Here is a 23,267-nt window from a genome sequence, read left to right as displayed (position 1 = left end):
TATATAATAAAAAAAATAGTGAATCCCATATTAAAAAAATAAACAATGTCAAAAAAAAAGTGCAGACTTTGTATTCTTAGCAAACACTAATATAATAAAGTTTTAGATACGGAGCACAAATTACAATGTTATATCAATCGTGTTTTGAACATAGTGTGTGTGTATATATATATATATATATTATATACATAAATATAATACAAACTAATAATGTCCAAAAGGGTGGGCCCCATACTAAACGACACCAAGCAATGTAAAAGATAAAAATAAAAAAAGAAGAAACTATATAAAGCATGGGTTTAGACCCATGTTTCATCGTCTGTTGTCCCTTTAAAAAAAAAAAAGGAAGAAAAAAAGTGGAAGGTAAACCACATCCAAACTCACGGGAAAAAAAAAGTGGACCCCATATTAACATAATCAAGCAATATTAAAAAAAAAATGTGAATCCCATATTAATAAAACAAACAATGTTAAAAAACAAATGCTTAGAAAATCAAACAATTAAATCAATAATAATGGACTCTTTAGAATAAGGAAAAAATTAATTTCTACTTTGTTTCATTTTAAACATGTAAAATTAATTTAATAATTTGAATTAGAATTATCTAAATCAAAATTTGATAAAAAATAATAAGTATTTTACACCGTTAAATTAATCGAATTAAAATTGAAAGTATCAACCGATATTCAAAATATTGCTATTGTTTTATCCGAAAGAGAGGAAAATAGTTTCTTTTTAAACAAGTCTTCTTTTAAAAGTTATTAATAAATTTTCATAGCAAACACGAATAAAATAAAGTTTTAGATACATAGACAAACTACAATGTTAAATTAATCGTATTTTGAACATATATATATATATATATATATTATCATTATCTAAACACAACTACATATACGTAGATACTATAATCCGAGTGTTGGGCCACATACACTCTTATTATTAAACTGAAAAGTATTCCATAACCAAACATGAACAGTATAATACATATAAGGATATCATTTTTAAAAAGTTTTGGACACTAAAAGGTTTCACTTGAGATTCTATTTTGATAAGTAGCAATAATAATTTATTCAAACTTTGTTCTTTTCTAACTCAAAATTCGTGAACTTGTTCTCACAAGCATACTTGGTTAAGTATATTAATCAACTCATGACAAGTACTTCCGTGATGCTTAGTATTGAAAATATAGCATTATCTTGGTGGATTAATTCTTCATAAAAAGAGTATTAGTATTCGTTTATACATGATTGACAACATTAGACAACGTTGATATGTTTAAGTAACCCATTTAATTCATCTTTAAGAAAGAAAACACATAATTAGTTAGTCGTTGTTTGTTTGTCAGTTGTATAAATAACATACGCAATATATAATTCATCTTTAAGAAAGAAAACACATAATTAGTTAGTCGTTGTTTCTTTGTCAGTTGTATAAATAACATACGCAATGTATACATATAATTCTTCTTGTGAGTTAAGCTATATAACGATAACAATAATATACACTCCACCCCAAGCAAGTCGATCAGTCATATAAATTTTTACTGTCGTCCTTAAATTTTTAACACTTGGGCAAGAATTGTCATGCCAGACAGGCATGACGGTGAAACAGTCACCTTAAGCAGCTAAAGTGTAGCTTCTATTATAAGAGAAATTATACATCTGTGATAAAAGTTTATGTCTCTTAGATGCGGTAGTAGTTTATGTATACTATTGCTCGTGAATTGGAGCCAAAGTTGATAGATGGTGGTTTTTGACTTTTTCTTTTGAATAAAAGTGGATTACGAGGAGCATGTGAGATATGCAAAAATCTGTTAATGATTATAAGATGACACGAGATTGTTTGTATGTATTTGTATTGAGATTTGAGGGGCATGCACGTATATATAGATATGTAACAAAGCTTCCCAACAACCTCAATTATACAAGTTTTTTGTGTTCCCGACATCTACTTAATAAACAACTGCTCCTACCTTTTCAAGGGTGTCTGAATCTACCTGGAAACTGAGGTGGGATTTGTCTTAAACACGCAAAGCTATGAAAATATCCAATATTTATTTGAAGAGAATAATTTTAAAAAATAATCAATTTGAGCAGTATGCAGTTTTCAATTTAATTGTACTCATCATCAACATCAATGGCAAATGGCACTTGTTAAGATAAAACATGACAGGATGTACAATTAGTTGAATTTTGAACTTCAAAAGTTCCACTTTAGTTTTTCTTTAATTCTAACCTCAAATTCCAAAAGATAGTATATGTATACTAATAGATGCAAGAGTCTAGCTAAACATTTGGTAAGACTCGTCACAAACGTCATACAAAAAGTAGGAGACCATTTCAAAATATTGGATTTGAAATCTAAAGATTCACTTGCTATAACATATCCAATTATAGTAAATGACCATTGACGTGCTTTGAGAGTCAAAACTTTGCAAAATTCTCTGTATCAAAATTTTTAATGTCCAGATTCCCTGTTTATGAAATTTTCCCATAAAACTATGGCAAGATATATAAGTATCTTACACTTGCAAGTATATATATTAGTAATACTTTTACATTTACACAAATTTTGATGACAAAGTACCTATTGATAGAAAATAACATATAATCGATGAAATAAAATGAGGTAGGAGAGAGAAATGGGGTGTGTCCAAATTGAAATGAGTGTGATTAATGTGAGAGAGGAAATAAGAGGAGAGAATTCAAACACGAAGTCTAAAATGGAAAAGGCGGTTTCCTTCTCCTTTCTGTTCCCATTGGACAAATCTTATCTCATCTTTTTCTCCCCTTTTCCCTTATTAATGTCTGATGAATGAATAATTATAAGGAGATCTGAGCATTTCTCTCTTTAAATTTTCCTCCCTTTTTTTGTTCTCTTGCCCACCTCCTTTTTTGTTTTCTTCTCGTCCCATCCATCCTCATCATCATCATCCTATCATAAAACTAGGAATGGCCAAACGTCAATAATGTTGCTGTCATGCACGTGACTAATTTTACTAGTCCAACTATAAAAAAAAAAATTATCCTTACGAGCTGAAAATTAATACTATCTACCTTGCAAGTTCCTCCTGTAAAATGTGTCTGCGTCAGATATATATTTCCTATAAGTAGAACAAGTGCAAGAATTTACCATTACTTGCTTTAGCTAGCGTCGATAAATTTGCTAATCAAAAAGGGCTTCTTGGAATCTATCTACCTACCAAATAACTTTCCACTTCAGTATACTTTTAATATTTACTGATTGTCTAGTGACAAATATCTATAGACGAATATCTATGGTGAAATATTTTCCAATTCAGTGGAAGCATGCATTTGATAAAAATTAAAGAATGCTACTGACAATTCAAAGACAGAATTAATTAGTAGTTGCGACTCTTTAGACCTAAATTCTCAGGCTTAATCCCTATCCAAAGAAAAAAATCGCGCGGGCGATTAGCGTGTTGAAATAAACAAGGGGACCATATATAGCATGTTTATTTGTTTTCCAAATTTGCATTTACTGTATAAAGTACGTATCCTCGAAAAACAAGAATATTTTTGGAAATAGCCCACTCAATCACATAGTTAATCATCAAATGGAGGCTGTTGAACCAAACTAATCAGGTATACTGAATTAATTAATTAATTACAACATTATCATAGCAATGCTTATTTAATGGTTGCACTACTAATACTTTTCAAATTATTAGCATGACGATTTTTTTAGGTGGTCCTAGCTTATTATTGTGAAGATTCTACTATACAACATCAGGTGTAAATTCTGAAAAAAACTTACCGTGCGAGTGTCAGATTAAGGTGGGTCATGAATCATATTTTTATTAAATGAAGTTTTGGTCTTAGAAAATATTTAACTTATATGCATGACAATGTGAAGAAGAATCACCGAGTAATTAACTTAGCTAGTATTGAAAACTAAATTTATAATAAAATATTTGACGTTTAGAAAAATAAAAAATAAAAAAATTCTTAAATCTACTCTTACAATTTCAACTGGTAGGGGTCGTTTGGTATGATGGATAAGAAAAAATAGTCCTGATATAAAAAATATAGTATCACTTGTTTGGTTACTAATCCTGATATAAGTTATCTCATAAATAAAAATAGTACCATGGGATAACTTATCCTTGGCAGGGGATGAAAAACAATCCCCGGATCAGTTATCCAAGGATAAAACAATGAAAATGACACGAATAGCCCCTAGGTCCCTCAAACCCTTTTTATACTAAATAATGTGGAGGGTATTCTAGTAAACAAATAACTTTTCCTTAGAAATTATGCAATGCATGTTACTTTAAATAAAACAAACTAAACAACCAATAAAAAAATAATACTGGGATAACTAATCCTAATATAACTAATCTCAGTATAACTAATCACAACATAACTAATCTCAACATAACTTGTTTTTAAACCAAACGACCCGTAGAGTGTTAATTAAGTGAGGAGTTTCAAGGTCAATCTCCTCCAGAGCATACTTTAAAAGTCACTTTTGTACTGATCAAATAGTAAAATCTATTTATCAACAATTTTTTTCTCCAAATCAACTCTTTCTAATCGGCCCGGTCCCTTGATCGATAGTATAAAATCAACTAAATCAAAGAGGTTAATATGATTCAAAGTCGAAGCATTTTGCTATATATATTAAAGAGGCATTTCGAAGAACCTCTGCGACGATTAAGGCTATAACACTTCTATCTTGTGTGGGCATAAAAATTTTAAAAGATAAATACTATAGCTCCAGAGAGTGTAATACGAACTTTGATAAAAACTTTGCATGTTCAGAAATTTGTGTACCCACCCCTAGAGTCTATATTAGGATGTGGTACAGTGTCAGCTGGCTGGGCCTACTCACTTCATGATCTGTTTGTTTGGTTTAAGAACAAAGGCACTAGCCAGCCAGCAAACATAGTAACATGGCCTGTGTTTCCTATATGCTCATGAAGTATACAGTACTGATCTCTAATTTACATTACTGCAATACATATATCTGCTACCAATAAGATACAGAATCTCTTTCTTACTCCCCAGATTCATATGAAGATACATGTTCTGCCAATTTCAGTGCCACCAGTTATCTTTATATTTTGCTTCCCTCCCTCATTATTAGTTACTCTTTCACATTTTTTCCCAAAAGAAAAAAAGAAGGTGAATAATCCCGTGAGTCATATATATACTATAGCACTACATAATTAAAAAAAACATTTGAATCATTTCAATGGGAAGGTTTACACATAACACATTAATCTAAATTAATTAGATAGCGCGTAAATCATAAAAGGAAAACTTACGTGTTCTTCGTGTAGCGGAAGCGGAAATCGAAAATCGGTAATTCGGGTGGTTGTCGGAATATTGGCCGATCTAAACCTAATGGTTGAGAGCACAATATATTAAGAGCAACCCTAGTCAAATCACAATCTATAATCCCCTAATATATTGTAAGAAGGTAAAGAACGGAGAAAAATATACGAAGTATGTTTTATTTTTTATACGCCTGCAGTAAATGTTATTATATAGGAAATATTAAAATGTTATTATATAGGAAATATTAATTAATTAGGCTAATAGGCTTACCCTTATGGGTGGACCCAAATTTCCTACAAGATCCACTTGAAAAAGTACAATCAATTAATTCCTGCCCTGTTGTTAATTCTAAAAAGTTGGATGTATCTTAAGACCGATCTATCTAGTTCAAATTTCAGACACCAGTTACTCAAATTGTCTCGTCTGATTCAAGTGGGGCTTGCAAAACCAAAGTCGCTTTTGTTATAACATTTTGCCAAAAAAAATGAGTTAACAAACTAATAGCCGTTTAACTAAGCTTTTGAAGTACTCAAAAACACTTAAAACTTTTTCAAAAAGTGTTTATTTTAGAAAATTAAGGTACTTGGCAGACTTTTAGGGAAAAATAATTACTTTTGACGTAGTAACAAAAATTATTTTTCAGAAACTAAAAAAATACTAGTAGATTTTTCCAAAACAATTTTGATATTAGCCACACAGAAAGTACTGCTCTAATATTAGTAAAAGGGCTTAGATTTTGAAAGTTTGATCAAACAAATTAAAAGATATTTAGTTGATCCTTTAAATCTAGTTTAGAACAATCTAACAGACTAATTTTAGTAATCTCAAAAACTTTGAGTAATTTTTCTTGCAAAAAACAGTTCAAGAAAATAATTTTTCAAAGACCGAGTTTGCGAAGTCGTTCTCTAAAAACTCTAAAACAAACATTATAGGTAGTAATTCCATCATTTACGTATGTGTATATCTTATATTAAGATGGTCGGCAATGACAAATGAATACTAGTAGTAATAATGTTCATAAAGAGACAAGGTATACGTGATGCCCCGGCCAGTACATAGTAAATTGCAGTGAATATAATGATTGATTTTTTTTCTTATCACGCAAATACCTTAAAGTAAAGTACTCTCGTACTTACATCTGTATCTACCTGCCCCGTAAACCCCCTCGCCCCCTCTCCCTTAAATACCCACCTTTTGCTACTAACCATTTCCTACATCACTTTGCAAAAAACTCTTAATAGTAACCCAATTTCTCTCTCTCTCTCTCTCTCTCTCTCTGAGAAAAGAAATGTCCATAAACCATGTTTCTTCAGACCTTCCAGAAAGAGTGTTTTGGACTAAACAACAGCAATATATCATAGACTCCTCATCCAAGAAATCCTCATTCCAACACCACCCACCTGAAACTACCGCCATGTTCGCCTTCAACCTTAATAATATTAACGACGAAGACGAGGAACAAGAACGACAACAAATGACTGAAGAAAAAGACCAGAACTTGGAAATCCCAAAAGAACATTTGTTCGAGAAACCATTAACACCTAGCGATGTCGGGAAGCTCAACAGGTTAGTCATCCCCAAACAGCACGCCGAGAAGTATTTTCCCCTCAGCGGCAATAACAATAACAACAATAATAATAATAATAATAATGAGTCGGGTACTGAAAAGGGTTTGTTACTGAGTTTCGAGGACGAGTTAGGAAAATCATGGCGATTTCGATATTCTTACTGGAACAGCAGCCAGAGCTATGTATTAACCAAAGGTTGGAGTCGTTTCGTGAAAGAAAAAAGGCTAGATGCTGGTGATATTGTTTTGTTCGAGCGACACCGGTCGGACGCTGACCGGTTGTTTATTGGGTGGAGACGGAGGAACGCAGCCGTACAAGAGAGCGGTGCTGCGGTTGCTCAGCCAGGGGTGGCGGGTGGTGGGTGGGCCCAGGTATACTACGGTGGGACAGGTGGACATCCTTATCCAGGGGCAGGTCTTCCATACCAACCTGACTGTCTTCATGCAGGTACTATCATTTTCTTCACACGCTACATTATACGCATGTACAAACCCTATCTTCTTTTTGTTTTTATCAATTATTACTAATCCGATATTTATCATTTTTAGCAATCTTTCTATATATATACACACACACTGACAGATCATATTTGTTTGAAAATTTGTATATTTTCCCACATAAATTGGAGAATTGATATTTTTCCTTTTTGTGGTAAATGGCATATTCAAATTATTGAGTATAGTAGCCAAAAAATAATAATGCAGATACTTCAATACATTTTAATGTAAAAATATTCAACTATTTAACTAATTAGGTGGTATTAGAGAGAATCTCTCTCTCTCTTGGTGGTCATACATGTATTTTAATTTGCAAAGAGTTGTATATTTTGTCGCATTGCAGAAAGTTTGTTTTGTAGGTTTCTAACAAAGATGATGACATTAATTATATACTAGCTAGTGTTATAACAAGTGGCAGTGGCTACTAGCTACCTACCTGCATATATAAACAAATAGTGTTATTGTGGCTTGTATGTGTTTTTTTAGAGATTCTTGAAAATGGCCACATCTTTTCCAATTAGCTAGGGCCGTTGAATTCTCACGCATTGGAAAATTGAAAGAGATATTAATGGTCCTAAACCTTGCATTTTGTAAAGTAACTAATAGGTGCAATAATTTAAAGGGATTAGTAGAGTGTTTATTCATTTTGTTTTGTGACTTACATATAGGAAGAGGAGCAATGCAGAATCAAACAACAGCAAGTGTGAACAATAACACAAGAAGACAAGTGAGGTTGTTTGGGGTTAATTTGGAATGCGAGGCCGACGAGTCGTCGTGGTCGGAGCCACCCCCAACTCCAGATGGCGGTGGCTCCTCCACGTCGAGCCACCATCAGCACCACCAGGGTCAGGGCCAAGCCAGCCAACACTATTATCAATACCAATTTCAATATTCAAAGCCTCAGGTTCCTGCTGCTGCATCTTCCTATAATAATAACCATCACAATCACACGGTACATGACTCTTTATTTTATCAATGAAAAGTTTTTATTCTGTAACTTCGCTTTTCTTTTTAGACTAATTAGAATATGGTTAAAGATGTGACTAGTCCCAATTTCCAACTATGATTTTCCTGTTTCCTTTGCCGAGACAGATAGATACAAATCTCTACAGTTATCCTAGCTAGTTATAATGTATAGTATTTTTTTATTTCTAAAAACTAGTATCTGCCTAACAAGTGGATTAGTTAGGCCAGAAAAAGGTCAGTCAAGGAAAACAACAAAATCTTATGCTTATAGTAAGTAGTCTAGTTGAACAAGTAATGTTCTTTTCTGGAAGCAATCAAATTTTCTGCTAACTAGCGGTTGAAAATAACATGTAAGCATTTTCAGAACTTTTGTTAAATGTAGCTTAGCTTACTTTGCTTTGCTCCCCAACCATATTATCTCTCAGAAAAAGCTTCACCAAAGATATCTGTAGATTTTATTCTCTTGTTTTTTTGTGAAAAATATGCTTTAAAAAATTAGGTTAATCGAATTGTTAAAAAGAACAAGTATGAATGTGAACCACCTTCAACAGTGTCATTTTAGAAAGAATTTGTGAGAAAAGAAAGATAGGGGTAGAAGTGCTTAGCATATATTGGAAGGAAGACCCTAATTCAGGTTAAAGTTTAACACATTAAAACTTTATTTCTACGTTTTTTATTTTAATGAAGATAAACTTTTGGGGGTAAATTTTTGTTCTTCTTTCTTTACCTTTTCTTTCTTTTTCTAGTTTCCAAACAAAAGTTTTTGTTCTTGTTTTTCTCCACCTCCTTTTGTTACACCTGTTGAGTCGTGTGAAATGAGAATACCTGGGGCTAAGACTGGCATGCCTTTTAATAATATAGTATGTTATCATGTCAACCATTTCATGTGACCTACTTGGTTTTCCTTTCTCCTTCTTTTTTTTTTTTTTTTGAAATGCGGGGTGGGGGATGTGGTCCAGACTCCTATAGCTGTAATTTAAAAACTTGAATGGTAGCAAACCTCGATGAACCTAAAGATATTTATTACTAATAATTTAGTTCAAAAAGAAAAGAGGGTCAAGATGAATAGCTGTTTGTGCTAGCCTCCTTTAGTTAAAACATAACATGTTATATAGTCAACTTTGCTAGTCACCAGCAGGAATAGACTGCTTTACAACCAAACCAAACTCTTTGGCATTCAAGAATATCTTGAAATAACACCAAACATGTCAAAGACTAGAGCAACTTTGCTATGGACCATTTTAGCTTGGAAAGCGACAATACACACAACTTTTTTTGTGATTGATTGAATCTTAATACTATTCCTTTCCAGCCCATCTTTGTAGTTTGAAAACCTTGGGACCCTAACTTTCAAATCTTGCAAAATTGTTTAAACAGGCAAAACTACATTTAGAAAGTTCCCAAATATATGCTTGGCTAGTTCAATATAATATAATCTCCATTATTTTTTTAGTTTAGAAAGTGACGATTCGTTTTAAGCTTAAAGTGTACTTTTATCTTCTTTTTAATAAGGGAGGAGGTCCAAAGATTAGTAGGGGAGTAATATTGTTTACAACATGAAACACATGTCTTGCTTCTGATAAAGACAGCAAAGCTTAATCTATATATATTCTCCTTTTAATGATGCTTTCTAGAGTCGAGTAATGATGCTTCCAACCCTTTTAACATGAACCAAACTGACGTACCTATTCTTTGATTCTTCAAATTGAGGTTCGCAATTATGAAAAAAATTGATACAATAAAATATTATTAATGACCGAGCTAATCTCTATCGCCAAATAACCAAATGGTCCACTGCTGGCATATGTTACTCCTATTAAATAATATTATCCTTTTTATATTTATTTCTACTTTTTGAATGCTCAAACCTCTATGATGGGATTGCTAATAATTATACTGTATGGTTGTAACAGGATATGAATTTCTCAAGAGATGTCAACCAGATGAGATATCACCAGGGATAAGATCTGTAGATTTGACATCCAGGATTGACTATTACAGGCACTTGAAATTTTTTTTTTTAAAAAAAAAAAATCAAAATGAAAATATTGTTGAAAAATAGGAAAAGAAAATCCAAAAAGGGAAAAATCCCAGATTTTCTGGCACAACTTTCTCCCCCTAGAAAAAGGTAGTGTATATCATAAAACTTTTAACACCTAATTCCAAGTCCAGGGGGAATGGAAAGAACCATATAAAATATTGGAGATGAAACTTTGAAAGAGACTTCAGGGTGTTGGGTTTGTGGGTCCCTCAGACTATAGCTGACGTCAGCAAAAGCCCAGATGGAAGAATATATACATGGGTGGTTGCATTCAAGAATCTATATAATTACATATTTTTGTTTTTTTATTGTTTTTGGTTGCTACTATGGAGATTCTGCCTGAAGATTTTTGCTAGGGGTTCATCATAATCATGACACTTGACCAAAAATGAAGGTAGGAAGAGGAAGAAGAAAGATGGTGTTTTGCCAAGTGGTAGTGGTAGTGATAGTGGGTGGTGGACTAGCTTTCTTACTGATAAGATGGCTGTCTGTCACAGCCCCATTAGTCATTTAGAAAAAAATGTTCTTTGCCATCTCTTGAAAGGCAACTAACAGTTTAACTGCTTTTCTTTCACATGTTTGTTGATGCTAATCAAGGGCAGAATTCTTTTTGTTCAACAGTAATATGTCTATGTACATTGTACTTTTGATGTTTTGATTATTCATATGAAAATCTGACAAAAAGACTCATCAATCTTACCTCTGTGAATTGTGTAAGTTTCAATTGTCACCAACGTCAGTCAAACGTTAAAAACAGACGAACTTTTCCTATTTCCATCAGTACTTTCACCACCTTGTCCAAGAAGAGTGAATCTATAATTTACCTGTTCTCTAGCGCATAAGTAGGCGTTTAGACATGTGATTTCGTCTCATAAAATTAGCTTTTGAGTATGAGATTTTATCTCATGAGATGAAATCTCAAACCATTTAAAAAGACATGATTTGAGATTTCAAATTTTCTAAATGTAAAAGTTGATTTACAAGTCTATATTTTGTAAAAAAAGATCTGTAAGTTAATAGATATATTTATTAATCATGTTTACTAGCCATTTAATTCAAAAATTAAAAGATCTACAAGTTGGTAGGGTATTTATAACAAATTACTTTTATCAATCATGTTGGAGGATTGTATTAAAGAGTAATTACATTACAACTGATGTTTAATTTTTCATTTTATTAAATTAAAATTTAATCAATTGATGTTGTATTTTTTAGAAAGGGTGTCTGGTAGCGTATTAATTTTGTTACGAACTATGAAACATTGTTCAAAAAAGTTGATGGTTTTAATGTATAATTGAAAAAAGTTTTGATGGTTTTACAATTTAGCTTTGTGGGGTTTTTTAAATACGTAAGAAAAAATACAACTTAAGAAATTCAAATTGCATGTCTAAACATGGTTTCATCTCATGATTTTATTTCATGATTTCAAATCATGTCCAAACGACTCCTAAGATAAATACTCTATATCAAATATCATGTAAAAATAAATTACAGACCTCTGAACACAAGAAATTGGAAGGTAAGATATAGATATTTCTGAAAGACCATGTATATTCCATCTCGGTGGTGAATGCAAAGAGGTTTAAGAGTATAATTGTTAATTTGCATTTGTATATTCTATTAAGTTTTACTAGTCTGTACTTGTCATGAAACTGGCACCATAACTTTTAATAGTGATTGTTTCTAAGGATTTTCCTATTTTGTAAATCTCCAATTACATCTCTGTTCCTACTTCCCCTTGATTGATCGTTCCACATTGTTTAACGATATGGACTAATAATATCTTTATATTGACTTGGAGAATCCGCACAATTAGCTGAATTAGGTATAAGATTCATTAATTTATTAACATCCCTCAGATATTTGTCACTAATACTACTCATGCCAAGAATTATGAGCAACTCCAGTAGCATAGGGAAAATCCTACAGAGCAAATGACCAGGTTCAATACTGAGTTTTACAAACTAGTAATGTAACCGAGCAAAAGCAAGATGGCCAGTAATTATCTGCTGATAACTCCAATATTGCCATTTTCTGTTTTGACATTAGAAACCATCCTATGTTTCACATTTTCTAGTGTTTATCAAGATATAGCAAGTTCCTTCATTATCCAGCAAGCAATTGCTCCAAAATACAGAAACATTATGTTTTATGTAAACACCATCTAAGCATATACTAACCGAATCGTGAGATTTGTGCATCCATGTTTTCCTGCAAAATTCTCACAGGGTAATCAGGGGAAAAGGGTCACTAATAGTAATAGCACATCCTTAACATATAAGGACAAAGGCACCACAAATGAAACATGAATACAGCTTCGGAAGCACGTCAATTTTCTGTTTTTCTTTTTTTCTAGGCTGCAATTATGCATCAATAAAAACAGTTTTTATAAACTGCTCAGAGCCCAGTGTGATCATCATCTCAGTCGGAAGCATGTCAATCACTTGCCATATAGTACAGGCTGCAGGCTTTTCATTGTGGTCACATATCCAAAACACAAGTTGCAAATGAATTAGTAGAATTTGACACTATGGCTAGTTGAATAAATCAACCAAAAGATGAAAAGAAAGACTAAGTATTGCTTTTTTGTAAGAGTGGACCATTAAGAATCAAGAAAAAAAGATACCCCATTGACTTCTACTGAGGACTCTCGCAAAATATTAGTGCTCCTCCAAGTGGGAGGATCACCAGATATACATATAAATTAGAGGTGGTGGCTTATCACAAGATTGAAGGGACTCCTCTTGCAACAACTAGTCAATCATCACAGTAATAAATACATCTAATAACACAAGGGGCAATTTCTTCCATTAGTTTTCCTCAAGCTCCACATCTTATAGTCCGTGCTTACATTTTCTAGCTGCAAATGAATCAAATTGAGTCTTTTTAAACAGAAAGATTAAGAGGATGGTAAGCTTAGCTAAGAGAAAGTACCTAGTCAATTCTTAAAATAAGCACCTTTAATTTAAAATAGGATAGTGAAATCATATGACTCGGTATTCTCCAAACCAGTATCTGCAACTGTTTTGTGCATATAATAATTGAACTTAGCAGCATAAGAACAAGACCAAAATCACAGTATATGCACTAAAAGAAACATAGAATGATTCCTGATTCTATCTTATGTAGGATCCACGAAGATGATAGAACTACAATTTATTGGACATGGTAGAAGATTCTTATTATAATGTGCTCAAATGAAGACCCATGTGCTCGACAGATTTCAATCAAGCGGCCAATGTTATGACCCCACCAACAATGACCTAATAAAAACACCCACAAACAGTCACAGATGGGTCCGGAACTACAAGTGCAGGGACTATCTTAATGGAGAGCCGATGGCCGTCAAATAAAGATGGAAAGAAATGTATTAACTTTATCAGAGGAGACTCAACATAGCGGGCAAGAGACCTTGATGATTGATTCAAGGGCTAAATCATTATCTTCTTTAGAATCTGCAGCACATATTATGTGGAACAAAGTACCAAATAGAAGGAATTTGGGTGGAAGTCATTTTAAACTATCTTACATCCAGTCCTAGCTCACCTGACCTGTTTTTGTCTAGGCCTGCCTCCTCCATCCTAACTTGAAATCAAACTACAGATTTAACTTCAAGCCACTAATTACTCCAATAAGCAACGGAAAAGCTCAAATGACAACTCCTTTCCCACATGCATTTGGCGAGGAAGCACATTAGATAGGCTCAGGGGCGGAGCCAGTAAGGGCTAAGGGGGTTTATCCGAAGCCCCTTCGGCGAAAAATTACACGGTATATACAAGGTGAAAATTATTTTTCATGTATATATAGTAGACGTTGAATCCCCTTGACTTCTTCGTTGGTCTACTTCATTATATTTTTGAACCCCCTTACTTAAAATCCTGGCTCCGCCACTGGATAGGCTTATGTGTTCGGTCTTGACCTTACACATTGAAGTTCAATTGATGTCAAGCCAAATCTCTATAAAAAAAGACCATCAAGAAGCTGAACATTGACCATTTCCGATGTAATCTCTTTCTCCCAATTTCCCCACTACATACTGAAAGCAGACCACAACAGCATCAGTAATTATATAGAAGCCAAAGGTCAAGGGCATATATAGCATTTAAAAATGGAGTTCACTTATGGTATATATAATGCATCAATAGGACATTGAGACTAAACAATGTGTCTACATATAGAGCATTCAAGGCAACTTTAGATATGAAACACACAAAAGCATTGTCATCCTAACATCTGAAGAATACTACACTTAACAAGGAAAATGAAGTAGTGCCACAATTTGATGACAAGGTATTCTCCAGGTAATAACATCCTTGATATCAACATCATTCTAGTTATCCACAAGACATGAAGATACTCGCTTAAAACTGTATAAGTTTTACGAGATTAGTTCATCATGAGAAAACTCACAGCTTTTACTACGGAGGTCAAGTTTGTCCTTTGGGTGCATCAGTGTCCTTATGTGATTTAGAGTCCTCGTTTTTCTCCATGACTTGTTGAATACCTTCTTGATATCCCACTATGAAACTTTAAAGTGCATCTTTATATGCTGATGCTCTTGTCATGTAAACTCGCTGCAATGGTGGCCGTAGTGTCTCCATTCCACCTCCTGCAGCCACAGCTAGTGTTGAAGAAATGGCAGAGGTTCAGAACTCAAAACTAGAAAAGTTACCACAAGAGTTAAACAATTAGTGTCTACTGATCGATGAGGCTACAAAAAAGGTCCAACTACTGCATTATAATAATATCGCACTCCCAAGTATGTGCTATAAGGCAGAATGGAAGAAATAGATATCCAGAATATGTTTATATGCTTCTCTAGTAAGCTCTCACAGGGTTGTATTGTATCCAGGATACATTAATCTTGCAGTGTTTCTTAAAGAATTACAGCAAACATAATAACTTTTGATATCTAATACTATGGCACCGACTGACTAAAAAGCTACTAGATTGTCATGCCTGAAGACAATGAATCATAGAATGAGATGCAACAAAATATTCATGTAAATTCAGTTACCTGTCCTCTAGGTTAACCCAGCTTTCAACTTTAAGTCCTCGCCTCGTTCCCTTCTTAAGAGTTGTTATGGATGAACTAATGGAGTATATAGTAGCTGTAATTCTCTATATAAGTCACTTGTAACGATCTTAAGAGATGAAATAGGAGAATGAACTCACTATAATCCAGTGTGTTCTTTTATTTTTTCAAACGATGGGTGTCTGAGTCAGCTTGTGATTCCACCGGGTCTTTGCTACCTCCTACCAGCAAAGGTAAGGGGTAACTGTTCCAAAAAGGCTTAGGGAGATGCGGAAAAATAACCTAGTTTTTTTTGTAGAGCCATAGATCAATAATATTAAAGGCTAATGCATAATTAAAATGTTAGTAAGAACCCTAAAAAAGATTTAAGCATAATCAATGTCGAGGGTTGAGAAAAATATGAATCACGAAACTCAAGTAAAAATGGTATGACAAAAGATGAGTTTCCCAATGTGTTTTAAAGTATGCTGAGCTAGGTCGCTCAAATTATTTCTGTCATAAAAACTCATTTCTCTAAGAAATGCATTTTAGACTAATAACAGAAGAAGTTATGTTCTGAAGCACAAAATTGCATATTAAAGAGCAAGACTTTCATGAGATAATCATCAGTAAAGCAAGAAAGTCAAGATATATTGCATAAAAGTTTGAGCAAGACCTAAGATATGCTAAGAGAAAAATAGATTAAGAGGAAGAGAAATAGATGAGATGGTATAGACTTGTGTAAACATACTATAATATCAATTAAGGAAATTCGTTATCAGCTGGTAACCAATATGATCAGTTAGAAAGATTTTTGGCCCGTCATTTATACTCTTCGTATTACTCCTATTCTTGAACATGTCCACATCACTACTTAAATTTCCAATAGCTTGAAAAAAATAATCAAGCTTAGTGATTCCAAATTATCTCTGTTTCTTCTTCTCATTCTACAACTCTCCTCTCTTCTCGGTCTACATGGTATCAGACTAAGTTGTTAGTTCTTTCCCTGAAATCTTCTCTTGTTATCTTTTCTCTTTGGTCCGCCAAAAAAAAAAAAAAAACAAGTCAGAGTCACGAAACATCAAGGGGGAAAGGCAGAGTCTGAAACTTCAAGTCGCCAGATTCAACCGACCTATGAACATCACTAGCCTCACAGTCCCTTCATAGAAGACGCACGTGCAGAGCATGCCACTTCTGGCCAACCCCTCTTTGCCAGCATTGGCTCCATCAAGAACATCTGATTCCCCCATGGGAGGAGCCCTCCCATCTTAGATGCATAGTTGTTAGGTTTCCTTTTCTAGCTTCTTTCTTTAGTATATGGTAATTGGTTGATAGTCTTTAGTAAGGTAGTCGACTCTTATGCTACCACAGGATCAGAGGTAAGCTTTATGTCCCCCTTGAGCCATCCGAACTGCTAGCACTATTCCAGTTGAGACCAAAAACAGCCTGTTTGATCTCCTCTCCAGTAGGTGTAGCCACAAAACTTGCATTTTGCTCCTCAGTAATCAATCTTGTAACATGAACAATAATGTCAAAATCCTGCATCCCATCAACTCTCTTCCGTGAATTGTTCTTTGAAGAATTTACTGCCTCATAAGACAGTCAATTTCGGATTATATTCAATTGAAGGTTCTTAACATGGAAGAACTTAGTATTTCAAAAACTTAGTTAGCTTTCAAAAAAAAAAAAAAATTAGTAATCCTGTCTCCACTTTGGAACCAAGACATGTTAGCTTTTTCCCTCCAAAATTCTTCCTCAATTGCAAGGTGCCTAGTCAAGTGAGCTTGCACCTTGTGCAATTATTTTCTAATCAATTGAGATGGATTAAGTTCAAATTGAATTCAGGCAATTTAATAATATCCTCCAGTGTGGCAATTTGTTGAAAAATATCACCATAAGTGGCCTTACTCCACCCTCTCAAAGCTTGCTTAACATTCTACAATGTGTGATGAAACATTCGTCCTCCAATGCTACCTCACTAAGTCATGGAAAGTCTCATGCTTAGTCTGAATATTTTTCAAACCGCCATGAGTCGCAGAGAGAGGAGTGCTAGAGAGTTCTCGGCTCACATCTCATGAATAGCCATCAGATTGCACCTCATCAGTTACCACTCTACGGTTAATTAATAACCTTAATCTCAAGATCCAGTATGTTCCAAGCGAGGCCCAACATTCACTCTGAAGTTGAATTCTTTGCAGGCTTTGATGCAACTTCTTTAATTCAGCTACTCCTACAGTCACAAGCTTCACTTTGTTAAGGTTTCCAGAGTCATTGTGCTCTCTGATCTAATCCCTTTATCCTGGTACATCTAGAAACTGTAGCGAACTAGTAACAAACTGATAGCTGCAAATGATATCGATTTATAAATAGGGACACATCTTAGACATTCTCTAGGTAGCAAAATCCAATAGCCTCAAGTTGAGGACTAGAACCAAGACTGATTTTGAAGATCCATTTGAAATTTAGGTCTATTATGGAAGACAGCTGACACAACATAAGTTGCAGCATTGCATGATTTCCCAAAAGGACTTTCCAGGTGATTACACAAAGATTCGTCTATACAGATTAGGTTACTAAACTAAGTGGGAAATCCAATTTCATTTTCCGCATGAGGGTTATAGAGGATTATACCAGGATCCTCCAATGTTGAGGGCTCCTCCTTCATGCTACTATTTTCTTCAATGAACTTGTCCTCACCCTCTTGCATCTTTTTGTAATCATTAGGCCTAAGTTCAGGACCAATGTCTCTCTCACCCAGCTTGCAGCATAAAGTCTAGAAGCTTCCTTCAGCACAACAACAACATACCCAGTGAGTCCCACAATGTGGGGTCTGGGGAGGGTAGATTGTACGCAGACCTTACCCCTACCTTAGGTAGGGAGGCTGTTTCCGGAAGACCCTCAGCTCAAGAAAAAGCATAGGAAAGGTTAGATACGGGTAAACAATTCAAAGCAATTATGAAAATGAAAACAACGAAAGTGAATAAGCCATGATAAACCATTATGTGCAAACAGATACTCGCAGAAATCAAGGGACAAGAAACTAAAGATCAATGCAACTACTCGTAAGAAAGGATAAACGCGACTACCTACTAGCCTTCTGCCACCGATGCGAGTCCTCCATACCTCTGTCTAAGGTCATGTCCTCGGTAAGGCGAAGATGCGCCGTGCTGTCCCTTCTAATCATCTCTCCCCAATACTTCTTCGACCTACCTCTACCCCTTCTCGAAACCGTCCATAGCCGCCCCTCGCACCTCCGCACCGGGCATTTATGTCTCTCCGCATCACATGCCCAAACCATCTCGCCTCGCTCTCGCATCTTGTCTCCACCGAGGCTACTCCTACCTTATCTCCGACAACTTCATTCCTAATCCTATCGCTCCCCAGTGTTCCCACACATCCATCGCGGCATTATCATTTCGCCACTTTCATCTTCCGAACGTGAAACTTCGACCGGCCAATACTCAGCCCCCGTACAACATAGTCGGCCTAACCACCACTTTGTAGAACTTGCCTTTGAGTTTTGGTGGCACCTTCTGTCCGCACAACACCTCCGCGGAGGCAAGCCTCCATTTCATCCACCCTCGCACCATACGGTGTGTGACGTCATCATCAATCTCCCCATTTCTTGTATAATAATAACCCAAGATACTTGAAACTATCATCTTGATGACACGGGTGCCCGAGCTTCACTTCCACGTCGGACGTCACGCTATATCATATCCCGAACTTGCACTCAAGTATTCTATCTCGTCCTACTAAACTTGAACTTTAACTCTGTAGTTTGTCTCCAAACCTCCCGAGCGTTAACTGCGCCGCGAGTCTCGTCAATCGGGACTATGTCATCCGCGAATAACATACACCATGGCACCTCACCTTGAATTTTCCGCGTCAATCCATCCATCACCAAGGAAAATAAAAATGGGCCAAGAGTCGATCCATGGCGCAACCCCCATCGTAATCGGTGAAGTGCTCCGAGTCTCCTCCCCATAGTCCTCACCCTGGTCTCGGCCCCATCATACATGTCCTTGATCGCCCTAATGTACGCCACAGGTACATCTCTAGCCTCCAAGCATCTCCATAGAACCTCTCTCGACACTTTGTCGTATGCCTTTTCTAGGTCGACGAACACCATGTGTAAGTCCCTCTTCCTCTCCCTATACTGCTCCACCAGTCTCCATACAAGATGAATAGCTTCAGTATTAGAGCGCCCCGACACGAATCCGAACTGGTTCTATAAAATAGACACGTCTCTCCGAACCCTCATCTCCACCACCCTTTCCCACACTTTCATAGTGGCTTGGGCGCAGCGCCCGATCCCTCGTATTTGTCGTGCAATCTCAATGTCGCCCTTGTTCTTGTACAATGGAATCATCGCATCGTTGCCATTCTTTCGGCATCTTAGCCGTCTTAAAGATGACATTAAATAACCGAGTTAACCACCTGCACCCCGCCCCGCCCCCGTGTTTCCCAAAAACTCCCCAGAATCTCGTCAGTCCGGCCGCTCTTCCTCTACTCATCCTACGAATAGCACCCTTAACCTCAATCTTTATACTCCTACAATATCCAAAATCACGACACCTCTCGGAGTGCTCCAAATCTCCCAACACAATGTCTCTGTCCCCTTCGTCATTCAAGAGTTTGTGGAAAGTATGACCGTCATCTTCGTTAACGAGTAGCGTCCTCCACCAAGAACTCGCTATCCTCGTCCGCAATGCACTTCACCCGATCCAAGTCACGCGCTCTCTCTCTCTCTCGCCTCGCTAGCCTGGCAACTTCTTATCCATGCCTTTGTCCTCTGGGCCCGCATATAGCGTTCAAAAGCTACTATTTTTGCAGACGTAACAGCCAACTTTGCCTCCTTCCTCGCCATCTTATACACCCCTATTCGTCCGCTTCTCTCATCATCCTCGTCGTTCACCAACTTCGCATACGCTACCTTCGCTTCTACCTTCTTTGAACTTCTCCATTCCACCACCGGGCCCCCGCGGCCGGCAACGACTACCCTTCGAGACCCCAAAGACCTCTCTGGGCCGCTTCCCCTAATGCAACTGGCTATCCTATTCCACATGTCGGTCGCCTCCCCACTACTCTTCCAAGCTCCCATAGCCCTCAACTTCTCCCCCATCTCCAGGGCACCCGTCATGGTCAAACTCTCCCATTTGATCCTAGGCTTGTCATCCACTACCTTCTTTCTCTTCCTCATCTTGATCTCCAAGTCCATCACCAAGCAGTTTATCTTTGGGTCGTTAAGCTATCACTCGAATCACCTTGCGGTCTTTTACTGAGACCTTTATCGCCCTTCCATGAGTAAAAGTCTATTTGCGTCTTAGCCACCGAACTGGTTACCAAGTGCTCCTCCTTCTTCGAGAAACTCGAATTGGCTACCACCAAAACCCAAAGGCTTTTGCGAAATCCAACAAGCAACTCCTCCTCCGTTCTCGTCCCCCGAAACCACAACCTCTACGCACATCGTCATCCCCCGAAATTGACCCGATGTGTCCATCGAAACCTCCTCCATGAATAGATTCTCGTAGGGCGGTATACCTCGCACCATCTCGTCCAAATCCTCCCAAAAACGTCTCTTCTCCCTCCTCCCCAAGCCCGCCGAGGGTGCGTAAGCACTAATAATGTGCAAAATAAACCCTCCATCGACCAGCTTAATCGTCATCATCCTATCATTGACCCTCTAACCCCTACCACCTGGTCTCTTAAGTCACTATCTACTAAAATGCCTACCACATTCCTATCCCTTGACCTACCTGAGAACCATAGCTTATACTCGTCCACACTTTGCCACGGATCCTACCCATTTAGTCTCCTGGATACAAGCTATATTAATCCTCCTCTTCTTAAGAATCTTAACTAGTTCAATGGACTTCCCCGATAAAGTCCTAATATTCCAAGACTAGAAACTCCCTTAACCCACCTATCCCCTCGAACCCTCACCCCCATCCGAGAACATGACCCTAGTCTACCATCGTCTACCAAAGCCAGTAAAGCAAATATAAACTACTCAAATAGGCAAGAATCAATACTAAAACACAATTTAGCAATAATCTAGATGAAAGTTTAAATACTACGACAAGAACAATATAAGTAATGCAAAAATGTAAATTAGCTACAAGGATAAAAAACAGAGAATTAAGAGATGCAACCGGAGGTACCAACTTCAGCACCTGAATCACAATTATACCACAACTAATTGCAACATTATGCTAATTCATCAAGAAAAGATTTAACATAAGAAAATCATTTCTAGTGTTTGGTTGGGTGTGAAGTAAATAACATAATCATTTATTTTTTTATAACCGTGGGGTCCAGGCCAACTTGCAAGGACCTTGACTAATTTCATCGGGATACCTGTTACCTCCCACCAAAGACAAGTACCGAGTAACTCTATCTACCAAGGCTTGGATTTTTTTGCCTCCACTGGGAACTGAACTTGAAACCTCATGCAGAACATTCCACTTCATTGACCAATAGGCCAAGTAAATAATATAATCACACAAGATGAAAAATAGAGAATCTTTTGGTGATAGTTTTGAATATGCGGATATCTTTTAAGCTAGTGATACGGAGTAAGAGTTGGGATATTATATAACTTTCATCCATAAGCTAGGAAGTCATTATCTCAGTTTTAATACAAAATGTTTTTCTTATAAAATAGTTGTAATAACCAAACACAATAAAAGTGATTTCAACATGAAAAACATTTTCTAAGAATCTTTTCCGGATCATAAAAAAGAAAACAATTAAGAGTACTGTCATATAGTCACATATTTTCTCCATGCTACCCCTTTACATGCCACGCCAAAACAAAAAAGTGGAGTAGTATATGATCAAATTGCACGTACATTGCATAATAATATAAATATAAATGGCCAAAGTTCTCAACCCAGTATATAAAAACAGAATTAAACAGGAATATCAAATCAAAATTCACTTATCTCTTGGGCAATCAATCGAGCAGGTTCTGGTCATCTTCAGTTTTCCTTGTTTCATCTTATCGTATTTCCAAAATTGAAAACTACCGATTTCTGAGATGCCCATGTTAGTGTGTGTTCCACTTCATATTTTTTGTTTTTTAAAAGGCTTTTGTATACACACACAAATTACACGTACGCTTAACGATAAGACTATTTATTTTAAGGAAAAGGGTCAAATATACCCTTCAAGTTTTGCAAAATTGTAACATTTGTAGCCATTTTTAGTTTGGCCTAACCATGCATAGAGCGTTACTAAGTTGGTCTAAGTATGTCCTTATCTCATCAATAACATAGTTACAAGACTAATTAGTGTACCCTCTTCTCCCCCTTTCAAATTATTTAACATGTTAATATGTTATTCCAAGTTTCGAACCCAACTCCCTTCTTCTCTCAACATCTTTTTATTTTGACCTCCTTCTATTGATGATGATAGAATAATGTCAAAGTACTTCATTTTGTGATTTGAAGTAATGTTATGAATTTTCTTGTTTTACGACATTATAGTTGTATATTTACCTAGAGCTTTTAATTTTAGTTGCTTAAAATGACTTACAACGTGCTCTATGTGGTGACTTAAATTAGCGAAAAAATTTACTGCAATTTAACAATGTTGCTTCATTATGCAATTTCACAAATTGTACAATTGTAGACAAAAATTAAATTGGACCAAATACACCCTTATAGTATGCGTATAGGTCCACAACTGTCTTCCAATTAGTCTTCTAATTGTGCTTGGTTATCTAATTAATACTACAAATTAGTCTTCTAATTATGATCAGTGAAGTTCGGTGTGAAATAATAGAGCGATTTTGCCCAACTAAATAACAGTAGGGGCATGATTAGGCCAAACTAGGACTTTTTTTTTTTTACACTATTTTCATATATATG

At 35.9% G+C, this 23,267-nt stretch overlaps 1 protein-coding gene, 1 long non-coding RNA gene and 1 other non-coding gene across 3 annotated transcripts; 1 reads left to right on the top strand and 2 right to left on the bottom strand.

Moving 5' to 3' along the window:
* Positions 1-6,501: 6,501 nt before the first annotated feature.
* Positions 6,502-10,352, top strand: LOC132057519 (B3 domain-containing protein At2g36080). The gene is made up of 3 exons (XM_059450163.1): positions 6,502-7,322; positions 8,041-8,324; positions 10,252-10,352. The coding sequence occupies exons 1-3, from the start codon at positions 6,596-6,598 to the stop codon at positions 10,300-10,302; spliced, it is 1,062 nt and encodes a 353-aa protein (XP_059306146.1). The 5' UTR covers positions 6,502-6,595; the 3' UTR covers positions 10,303-10,352.
* Positions 10,353-12,711: 2,359 nt separating this feature from the next.
* On the bottom strand, positions 12,712-12,803 carry LOC132058687 (small nucleolar RNA snoR118). Its single transcript, XR_009415403.1, has one exon. It is a non-coding gene; the product is annotated as a small nucleolar RNA snoR118 (small nucleolar RNA).
* Positions 12,804-12,924: 121 nt separating this feature from the next.
* LOC132057518 (uncharacterized) lies at positions 12,925-18,484 on the bottom strand. Its single transcript, XR_009415155.1, has 2 exons — positions 14,790-18,484; positions 12,925-13,239 (listed from the first exon to the last, which is right to left on the bottom strand). It is a non-coding gene; the product is annotated as an uncharacterized LOC132057518 (long non-coding RNA).
* Between the last annotated feature and the right edge of the window lie 4,783 nt (positions 18,485-23,267).

Source organism: Lycium ferocissimum, chromosome 5, assembly GCF_029784015.1.
Source record: "Lycium ferocissimum isolate CSIRO_LF1 chromosome 5, AGI_CSIRO_Lferr_CH_V1, whole genome shotgun sequence".
Classification (NCBI taxonomy): domain Eukaryota; kingdom Viridiplantae; phylum Streptophyta; class Magnoliopsida; order Solanales; family Solanaceae; genus Lycium; species Lycium ferocissimum.
Note: the sequence above shows the minus strand (reverse complement) of the source record. Positions and strands in the feature narration are given on the sequence as shown.